The 11,498-nt window shown below is 41.2% G+C and overlaps 1 protein-coding gene across 3 annotated transcripts in view; it reads right to left on the reverse strand.

Annotated features, from left to right (window-relative positions):
* Nucleotides 1–1,337: 1,337 nt before the first annotated feature.
* Nucleotides 1,338–11,498, reverse strand: part of SEPHS1 (selenophosphate synthetase 1) — a 40,384-nt gene continuing 30,223 nt past the window's right edge. For all 3 annotated transcript variants that reach the window (XM_015417230.1, XM_015417232.1, XM_015417231.1), the window contains 3 exons: nt 7,801–7,900; nt 3,953–4,165; nt 1,338–2,502 (listed from right to left, as the gene is read on the reverse strand). In XM_015417230.1, the coding sequence (XP_015272716.1) occupies nt 2,288–2,502; nt 3,953–4,165; nt 7,801–7,900 (528 nt within the window). In that variant the 3' untranslated portion in view covers nt 1,338–2,287. The remainder of the gene's footprint in view (nt 2,503–3,952; nt 4,166–7,800; nt 7,901–11,498) is intronic.

Raw genomic sequence — 11,498 nt, forward strand, 5'->3', positions numbered from 1 at the left:
GGCTGAAGAAAAGGAAATGTTGGGAAACAGGGCACTCTCCTCCAGAGTACGTGACAGGCGGGAAAAAGCCGTCACAGCTGCTCTAAAGGGGAGAGGTGCCCCTTTCATTTCCTAAAAACTAAGACTGCGTGTACGTGCAGTCCTGATGTGGGGCTGCACAGAAGTCAGAAGATGGAGAGGATTAAAGAGGACATAAGGGCAAGGAAATTCACACTTCTAAAAAGCAAGCCATCCTCAGTCTGTGATAGGGTGCACATTTCAATGCAGTCTTCATCAACATTTCCAAGACATCACTCAAATTTAGCTAATTTGAAAAACCCAGGCTATAATTAAGGATTTTCAATACCTACATGCTCCAATGATTTCTGAAAGCCAACAACTGCCCGACATAAAATTGGTATTTCTAAATACCAAGTCACACACCTGGCATCACTGCAAAGTTCCCTCATATTACTCTCAATTAGAGCATGTGAGGGAAATACACGTGTTCATGTTTCCATTACAGTGGATTTCGTACACAGCGGATTTTTTATGTGAACACCAACAAGCATCCAATGATGTATGCATATAGAAAATTTAGAGGCACTTACCACTGCACCTGAAAGCAGCCTTGGAGGATAGTGATTGAAGAGAAAAATCCAAAATGTTCAAAATTTAGTATTTTTACAATGCAAAACAAAAGACAATCAAAAGCTCTCAACTCTATTTTTAAGCATCTTAACTTTAAGTTTATATATAAAATCTGTTGACCCTTATGGATGTCTCTTAGAATAAAAAGCTACTTACTCCCTCACCCCACATTAAAATAAACCTGAAATCCTAGAAACAAACATTTTAAAATTTAAGTGTACACTGTAAATTTAGGTCTCAGATTTTCTTAAAGATAAAACCCAAGCTGATTTAGCATACAAATTACTTCTCCTTTATGGTGATTTCTTGAAGAGTCAGTACATTTATGTTGCTAACCTATTTCTAGAGACAAAAGAGATGTTCCTGGTAAGCACCATAGCTGTAACACTCCATGCTCTTGGAAACCAATGAAACATCCCTTATATAGGCTTCCCCATAAGATATTTTGATAATCCTGAATCAGTCACTAGAACTGTTTGCACACCACTCCTGAAAGAAGAACAAATATTCATATGGTAACATAGATATAATAAACCCATTTGACAACTAGCAAATCTGGACATTAACTATAAAGGTCATCCGCTTGTACAAGAGCAATAAAAAATTAAATATTTATTCAAATAAGCTTAAGTTCAGGCTGCAATGTTGGCAATGTAGATTTTTAAACACATCACAAAAGCGTGCGCAAACATTAATTTGAGCAGAAAACAAAAATAGTAAGCCTTATACTAGACAGCTGCTGATTTTAAGAAAACAAAAAGATTTATAATAACTATACAAAATATAAAATGTATCAAACACTACCATCCACAGAACAGGTTTTTTAATTGGTTATATTTAAAAATTACTTGTGTAGTTAATTATATAGTGAATTGCAAATGATTATACGAGAACCTCCTTTCGGTTGGCAATATTGTGTTGCTCTATAGCACACCAAATCACGTTGCAAAACTGAGCATCATTATTTATACCATCAATAAAGAAACAATTATTGATAATACAAGTAAATATTTGATCTACAAAGAACAAAATTATTTTTCCTTCAGCTTGGAAGTGCTTTCCATGCAAAGTCAGTACTTGCTTGTTTCAAACAGAATGTACTACCAAGCAATGTCCAGGGTTGTTGATGCTCATAAAACTAAATTTTACAAATCAAAGATTGAATGTTAATCATGCAACCCTCTTTGCTACTGGATAAAACCACTATGCAGCACTTATCAGATTTATTGCCTTTCTGGAATTTCATTCAAGGCATCCAAAATTAGGCCTAACGATAAATATACATATAATGGAAATGGTCACAAACTATTTGATACCACTACTGGTAATGTCTGTGCTACATGAAAGCACCTCTTAAAAAAGAGCCTATGCGGCAAGAGATAAGTGTCTAAAGATTCAAAATGAATCAACAGTATTGGATAACAATATAATTCTCAACTCAGAAGCTGCCTCAAGATTAGATGCATCTTCAGTTAATGTAACAGGAAAAAAAGGCAATGGGTTTTATTTTATTTAATGCATCCACTCGAACTGACCTAAGGCCACCAGATTTGCAGACACAATGTGTTCCTTCTTCTCTTTTTGCAATTTTTAGGCTGTTAAAATGATAAAGGAGACCTATTGAAAAAGAAAAACAAAAACAGCTATTTTGTCTAGATTAAGAAGTTGCGCCAGGCGTTGGGTTCACATTCTGAGTGGCGACTTGCGGTGCAACTTCAATTATTCGTGGTTTGTCTATAATTCTGGCAGTACGATTGCCCTTTTCTACAATCCCAATGATCCACGCTTGGTGTCCTTCACCATATTTTGGAGACTTGATTTCAGCACAGAAGCGTGCTGCTTGTTCACGAGGTAAACAGATAAGAAGGCCCCCTGAAAAGAAGAACAATCGATAAATTAGCTTCTGCTTACATTTCATGGGATAAACATGGCTTGCTCAATAGCATGCCCAGATAACAGGATAATCTCTTTGTGGACAATAGTGACTCCACTTCTCTGACCACTTCCCCTACGTTAACACCACACTGGCACCTAGTGGTGGGTTTCAGTGATAATGTACTAAAGTCAAGTACTGCATCTGTGTTAGTAAATTGTTTGATATTAAAAAATCAGAGAGTGAAAGAGAGGCTAACTGACTAGGCACTGAGAACCACCCAGGGTTGAAGCAGCAATATGGGTTTTCTGGGGAAATTACTGGATGCTTTAAACAGAACATTATATGATTTAGCATATTTCTTTTGATTTATACTTTGTCGACAAAATTTTAAAAGTACCTCATGCTAATTTTGTCTTCCAACAGAAACAAATATTTAAACTGTAATATTTAATTAGGAAAAAACCAAATCAAGTGTGGTTCGAATGTTATGTTCAAACAAATCCAAAGCTTAATGTGAATTTTTAAAATTGTGATAATAGTTTAAAGAACTGAAGCCTGTATTCTCCTTACATTGTTTAAGGAGAAAAAAAGAATGCAATGAAAACTGGGCATGCTCATTTTACCATGCCCAAAGAACTGTGCATGATATGCCATGGACATGGCTATCCACTCATTTTAACAGAATTTAATTTTTGTCTGCAAAAGTCACTGGAGCACCTAATCACTTATATTACTAGTTTGTTCCCTGTGATATTATTACAATATCCCTTCCACCACGTGGAGACTTATGTTTTTATTTGTTTCATTATACATATTTGTGGGTTTTGGTTCCCCCACCCCACCTCCAGTGTACAAATCAGTAAAACTCTCCTACACAATTCCTGGAAATAATTACTTGAAAAACATTAATTACGTAACCCTTTATTAACTGAAGTAACCACTAGTTTTGAAATACGGAGTCAAACAGTGTGTGTGCATATACAAACACAGACTTGCTACCTGCATTTACAAAGGTACAAGCAATGTATGCCCAAATAGGAGACTAGAATATGAAGGAAAGAAATGCCAGAGTACAACATCTAGTACTTACACAGCAGATGTGGTGCCATCTAGTGACCCGCTGTTAGAAATTCTGGCAGCATTTTATGCCAAAAAGAGATAATAAAAAGATTTCTAATGGAATGTACCTAGTGGTGTCAGGCATTCTCCCTTCTACAAGGGTTTAATGTTTTAGTTGCTTTAAATATTAGAAAACTCCTTTATTTTCTTTTACCACTTATCCTGCCTTTCTGCTCTCATAAGGCAATGTACTTAATCCTCTATAAACTGGTTTTACAAAATAAAAAGTAATAATATTGGTCCAACACAGGTCTTAATGTTGATTTATTTCACATGTGTGGCCACAACCAAATTCTTGAGGAGAAAAAGCATTATAAAAGGATTTACCTGAAGTCTCAGGACATGTCCCATGCATGAGACCAAACATATTGCCACATGCTTTGCTAACTGCAGCCATTTTGGCAAGAACAGGAAGGTTATGTATAACAAAAGACACTTCATTGCGCTGCTGTTTTGCTAGATTCTGCGCATGTCCCAGGATTCCAAAACCTGTAATGTCTGTGGCTGCATGTGCATTGAACGTGTGCATGAGCCCTGCAGCTAGAAACAAAAAACAGGAGAAAACATTATGCAAACCAGAGTACCACTTTTGAGCTGGTTGTTCACAGTTCTATCCACTATATAATTTCAATTAAATATGAAGCATTTAATGAACTGCCTAAATTCTATCCTTTCCTGCCTTCCCCATCTCAAAGTAGTCATTTATGCCCACTCCGAATATTGTGCTCCATGGGTCATTGGACCTTCCGGAAATCACAGTGATCAAAGCAGGAGGCTGCAGGGGGAGGGCAAGGCACTGGCAAAAAACCCCTCCCTCCTGCAAGCAGTAGTGCTTAGCCCAAGCGGAAAGGAAGCTTAGGATCCAAGCCATATAATTTAGGTGTGTGTGTGTGATTTTATTGCTGCTATGTGAATTTGGACTGAGGCTGTTACTTTACTGGTGAGATGGGACAATATTGTATGGTTTTATTATTTTTAGTGTTGGCATACTGTAGGATGTTTTTATAAATTCCTTTGAGCTCAACAGCTGGGAAAAGTGATCTGTGAGTATTTTATTAAATAAATTTATACAGGTGCTGTGATCCTTAAGATGACTGTTTCTCAGTAAGTGTATCTTGCAATGTAAGCCAGCATCTCGGATCATTTTCTCAACTATCAAAAGCAGCAGTCTGAACTGCTCTTGTTTCTACATATCATACTGATGTGTAGAAAGAGCAAACTTTGTAGCCTTATATCTATTAGCATGGCAGTGAAACAGCCCCCCACCCCATCCACACGTTTCAGCATATTTGGACTTCCCAGGAATATAGGAAAATGTTTGTAAATGAGATGTCCCCCATCCCCAGAACAGCCCAGTAATGGCTGAAGACACATGTTTGTTTTACGGTCAGTGGGTGCACTCTATGAAGCATACAACATTTGATCGTAAAGTTCCACTACCACCACCTTTCTGAAACTTTTGAAGACAGAAGCATCAGAGGATGGTCTGGTATTGAAAAATATTTTCCCTGACCCTGAAGTTTCTTTTTGTTAGGGGCTCAACCCTTGGATTAGGGTACACATTCCCCAGCCTCTCCAAGATACTGTGAGCAAGGGAAGGCTTCCCACACTGAACATCTCAGGTTTGGGGACAAACAGTTTCCCACTTGGCAGTGAAATACTGTAGGGACAGACTGCTGAAGCTTAGTGAGGGGGATGCTATTCATTCAGCCCTGGAGCTCAGCAGTCTTGCATTACTGAAGGGAGTGAGGAATTTCCAAATACTTTACTTCTCACAATTACCTAACCAGTGGAGACTAGCCCAAGATTAATCAACTGAGCTTCATGGCAATGCCATCCTGACCAGAGGTATGCCTTTGTGAGCCCACTGACTTTTAAGGACTTAAGAAGGGTATAATTGTGCTAAGGGTGGCACTGTGAGTCTCCTCTGGTCATAATTCAACACTTCAGCCACTGTTTCCAACTGGCTTAATTATGCAACTATACAACTGGTTTAACGATTTCACATTAACTTGTTTCACACTGGCTTAACTATCTTAACAATTAAGGACTAGGTGAGAAGTGTTTCACTTGTTACCTATCTGAGCAAGAGATAAGATTGTTCAAATAGGTTAAGATGTGCTACAGCAAAGGGCTTTAATACATTCCCTCATCCAAAACAAGAGTAATGAGTAATCCAATGTTGTTAGTCTGTTCACATGAGACTAGAGTAGCTTACTTTTTTGCCATTGGTAAACGTAAATTCCTTTTTAAAAATACATCCGCAACAGAAAGCTATCTAATACATATTATGCAGTCTCTGTAGCTTATTAAGTGCCACTGTAAGAAATAATTAGCCATAAGCAGAGTGGTTTTTTGCTGTTACCCAACAATGAGCTATTATTGGATCATTGAGGGCAAATGCTTATTATGTCAGGACTATAAAGTTTATAATATCATGTCACCTTGCTGCAACTTTGAGTTCCCAAGCTTGGTGTCTGAACTGATGTGAATTTTGACACGCCAGAAAAAATTAATGTCTAAGCATTGGTATAATCAGATGACAGCTGAAGCAGAATACAGCATATCAGTATTAAATAACATTCTCTATCATTTCATTAAAAAATAGTGTCCCCATGATGCGGGTCATAAATTCTAACAGTCTGAATGCTCATGCCCATCAGCTACATGTTTCCAAAACCTGACTGTAGGCCATGGCCCTTTTAACTTAAAGCATTACAATCTCAAACCTAGAACAAAGGGCCACAAGAACTAAGCGCTGAGGCAACCCTTCCTGCCCTCCCTCTCATGATCTGCCTAAGTTCACAGAATCAGCATTGCTGTCAGATGGCCATCTAGCCTCTGTGTGAAAACCTCCAAAGATGGAGAGCCCACCACCTCCCAAGGAAGCCTGTTCCACTGAGGAACCACTCTGTCAGGACGTTCTTCCTGATGTTTAGCTGAAAACTCTTCTGATTTAATTTCAACCCATTGGTTCTGGTCCGACCTTCTGGGGCAACAGAAAACAACTCCATACCATCCTCTGTATGACAGCCCTTCAAGTATTTAAAGATGGTTATCATATCACCTCTCAGGCGTCTCCTCTTCAGGCTAAACATACCCAGGTCCTTCAACCTTTCCTCATAGGACTTGGTCTCCAGACCTTCATTGCTCTCCTCTGGACACGTTCTAGCTTGTCTATATCCTTCTTAAATTATGGTGCCCAAAACTGAACACAATACTCTAGGTGATATCTAACCAGAGCAGAGTAAAGTGGTACCATCATTTCGCATGATCTGGACACTACTTCTGTTGATACAGCCCAAAATCACATTTGTCTTTTTAGCTACCACATCACACTGCTGACTCATGTTCAGTCTATGGTCTACTAAGACCCCTAGATCCTTTTCACACATACTACTGCTTTGCTTCTCTGGCACAGGGACAAACAGCAGAAGCACGGAGAGCTGAGGTTGGTGGGGACCAGAAACAGCTTTTTCAGCGGCGGAACCTCGTTGATGGAATGTTCTTTGTTCTGAGGATCAGCTGGCACCCACCCTATTTTTGTCCCAAGACAAACCATTTCTTTTTTTTAATTAAGGGACTGATATTTTAAAGTTCTTATAGTCTATAATCATAGAGTTGGAAGGCACCTCCAGGGTCATCTAGTCCAACCCCCTGCACAAGGCAGGAAATTCACAAATACCTCCCCCCCTCCACATCCACAGTGACCGCTGTTCCACACCCAGAAGATAACAAAAAACCTCCAGGATCCCTGGGCCAAACCAGCCTGGAGAAGAACTGCTTCCTGACCCCAAAGTGTTTTTAAAAAGCATTAAATGCTTTGGGTTGTTTTTATGCTATGGATAGGTTTTGAACAGAAGAGGTAGCATCTTGTTCTTAGGTCCTCTAAATCCTACTTCCGACATGCAAAGGAAAAGACAGATCTCCAAGTTTTGATTATCAAAATACTGTGAAGCATGTCTATATTCCTGAGAACTTTGAAAATCTGATTTATAGAATAAATGTAATGCAACATCAATACTTTCTAGGTTCCAATACATTAAATATACATTTTATCAATTATAATCTACCAGATTCTAGCCTTATAAACAGACCATGTGGGCATTAAAAAAATTATTCACTCCAGTGATTTATCTCGTTTTATTTCCCCAAAGTTCAAGACATTCTCGTACCTGTTCTATTGAGCCGTGCCATATTCATCATTGCTTCTTGATATGCTAGCTCCACATCTTCTTGTGTGACAACCAATTTGATTTTATTCCATTTTTCTGGCTATTGTGAAGAAAAAACAAGATTCATTTGTCTATACTGCTGGCAGTATAAGCATAGTTACGCATACTAATTCTGCATGTGGGGCAGTTATTTGATTACCAAATGAATGCAAGACACTGTTTGATATAGCTATTATTTTATTCAGCTGACTTCTGTATAACCATGCAAATACCCTGCACATATCAGTCTACAAATGCTAAAGGCTGGAAACTAGGAGTAGTGAGGAATCAAGACATACTCCAATGCTGCAGTCACATATCGAAACAAGAGACAGAATCCATTAATGCCAAGTGCCCCATCCAAGTAGATCAAAGGCTTTCAAACAATTCAGGTCCAATCAGCATTCCAACATCCAGTCATGGATATGCAACAAACAACTGCTATGCAGTGTATAAATGGTTTACAGCACCACCTTAACCCTGGAGACCAGCTCATCTCCAACATAGGTAGTTACTCTCTCATTGGAGGAAAGGTATTTTCTGAAAGATCCGCTTCCAAGTAACAGAGAGCACAAAAACTGCAGTGGAATCCACAGTGACACTGCCCCCCCCCAATCATGTTAGACATAGTCTGAAACAGCAAATCAATATAGCAATGCCAGCCCTATCTCCTTGACCCTAACCTACCCTCTCACAAAAAGATTCAGGTCCCAGAGAAAAAAGGGAAGAATGACCCAGGGTGCAGTTTTTTGCAAGGCAAGGGAGCAGCAAGGATAGCAACAAAAGGACACACAGCAGAAGTCATCCCTGTCATCTCCCCAACAGCTCACTGGGGTAAGCACTTATGTAGAAAAGACGAGGCTCAAATCCAAGCAATAGGGAAGAGGAAAACACAGAGTAAGACAAGCTTCACCTATGGGTCAGCAACAGACAAAACAGAAGACAGAGGCAGTTCTAGAACAGACACCTCACACACTGCAGTTCATCTAACCACACACTCAACTGGACCCACAGGAAGAAGACTCTCATGAGGAATTTCAAATTCTCTGTTAGTACTGGTGTTAAAACCATAGTGAGCATAAAATACTGAGAAGGCCGTTGCTGTTCCACTGTGCTATACTATAGTATGCATGAGGTGCCTGGTTGAAAACCCACATGGGACTAGGTACCACACAGTCCAGCTAGGAATCTCCATCACATCAAACTCTCTGCTTAACATCTTCCTATGTAACAATTCTTGCACTGCATTTAAAAGGCTAGTTACCACTGTCTGTTGCTATTCATTCCACAACCCTTGTTCTCCAGCTCCCCCCCCCCTGCAGCTTGCATAGCTTATATAGCAAACCAGCGATGCTCAGGGGGGACTGTGAACCCCAAGGACCCTGTCCCTCCTCCTGCCTACAGTAGATGATTTTTTCAGCCCCTCCCCCCAGTGCAAATTCCATGATGAAGAAAGCCAAGGACAGTTAGAAGTAAGCAGAAGGAATTGATCCCTAACTCCCACATTTAAACAGACACACAGCTATGAAACAATCCATAGATTTATTGAACAGTATAAAGGATGGAAGTCAGACCAATGGGGTCATCGGTTCTTATGTCCTAGCAAGGCTCCTGTGACTTCAGGGTCACAGGTAGAGCTGTCCCGATCACTGCACAGCCCCTGGTGGGACAACTGTGCTGTGAAACAACCGCTAGTTAAGCAGCTTGCAAGGATGCAGGAGCCAGGCTAGAATGAGAGAAGAGCAGCTAAATGCACATTGGTCCACTGCATGTTGAACATTCAGCAGCTGGTTGGCACCGCACTGTTAATGGGGGTCCATTCTGCATCTGTTGGAAAGTGGCCTACAAACAGCAAAAAAAAAAAGAAAAGACAAAAGAAGTGATGTTCAGCAACAACCAAAAAGTGGTGCTGTTTATGTTCCTGTAACTCCCCTCCCACCTTGGGGGATCCAAAACAGTGGGATTCACCTGTGCTAAGAGAGTGGTCATCACTGGGCCAATACTTACCCACATGAGGGATTTGATTTGGAAGTCTGATTCAAACTTTTTGGGGCACCTTCATAAGGCTCTGATCCTGCAAGGCAAAGGGTGTCATGAACATCTGGCCAGCAGTAGCAGCAGAAGTAGCTGGTGGTCACTTAGAAATGCAAGAGTAGTCACCGTCTCCCCTGCATGTGGGGTTACAATTAATTGGGGTGCCCCCCCATTCTATACTATGAATTCTTACCCTGCAAGCAGTAACTCACAAAAGCTCATACCCTGCCACAAATTGTGTTAGTCTTTAAGGCGTTACTGGACTCTTGCTCTTTTCTACCAGTACCCCGTGAGGGAAATAGTGTTAGCCACGGTTGATGAAGAAGGGCTGCCCAGCCAATATGGGGAGGGGGGGACTTTTCAGCAGTTCCAAGTCTGAGGCACTCCCTTGATTTCTTACCTGTGTGGAATACACTGTCCTTGCATCCCCAGTTCAGTGCTTGGGACCTGAGCTGGAGTACCTGTAAGGATTCTGAGCAGAACAATGTTAGCAATATGCTGAAACAATGTTTGGACTTCTGCCTGGCTATCTGAGCCAAATGCTCCTTTGAGTTCCCATCACTAAGGTCTGCCACCCCACCTACTGTGTATGACATGACAACCCCGTGCCCTACTATATGAGATACGGGGTGTCCTACCTCAAGTTTACAAAATGCTTAGGACAACATTTCTCAACTTGTGGGCTGTGAAGCCTGTGTAACTGAGTCCCAGGCTTTAGCTGTTTTCTTAATTTGTTTACACTGATTTTTCAAGTAGGTCACCATACCAAGTAAATTTGGACTTCACATATAGGGGTGTGCGTTTGGTATAAACCAAACCAAATAAATACCCAAAAAATACCTCATTATACTGATATGGCTCAGCCTAAAAAAACCTAACCTTTTATGGCTTTTATTCGGGCAAGCCAGCCTCAGCTGAAGCAGCATGGAGCTCTCAGCTCCATGCCACTCCAGCTGATCCTCTTTTGCACCTCCGAGCTGCAAGAGACGATTAGCTGGGGCAGCACAGAGGCACAACTCTACACCGTCTTGGCTGGGACTGGCTGGAGCAAGCTCAGGATCAACTGGGGCAGCAGGAGCTAACAGTTCTGTGTCATGCCAGCTGATCCTCCCTTGCCCACAGCCTTGGCTGGGGCTCTGCTAGGCAGCCCAGTTAAAACTGGACTGCCCAACAGAGCTGCAAAGAAGCCGATCCTGCAGGGAGAACTCTCCCCAAGGCCTGCAGAAAGGAAGAGGAGGGAGATTTGAGATCGTCCCTCCCTCCTTTCTGCTGGCCTCAGCTGGGGCTGGATGGTTCTTCTTGCAGCTTGGTTTAAACCAAGCTGTAAGCAGAGCCAGTGAAGTATTGGCCGGGGTGGCGGAAACTGTCAGTTCTTCCAGAGGTACATCTTGAGGAGGTCCACTGCCAGTTTGATGCCACTAGCTGACAGGGGGGCCATTCGACTTACCCCCTTTTGTACAGGGACTCTAGGATTCCCCCCCCCCCAGCCAATCTGCACACAACTTGGTGGGACAGTCCCTTCAAATGTGTCTTGCAAGCTACAGCACGAGTGAACCTGGAAGGATAAATCGTCTGGGTTCACTCGTGCCGTGGCTTGCAAAACGCTTTGAAAGGGATGGTCTCTT

Source organism: Gekko japonicus, unplaced genomic scaffold (genome assembly GCF_001447785.1).
Source record: "Gekko japonicus isolate JY-2015 unplaced genomic scaffold, Gekko_japonicus_V1.1 scaffold1569, whole genome shotgun sequence".
Classification (NCBI taxonomy): domain Eukaryota; kingdom Metazoa; phylum Chordata; class Lepidosauria; order Squamata; family Gekkonidae; genus Gekko; species Gekko japonicus.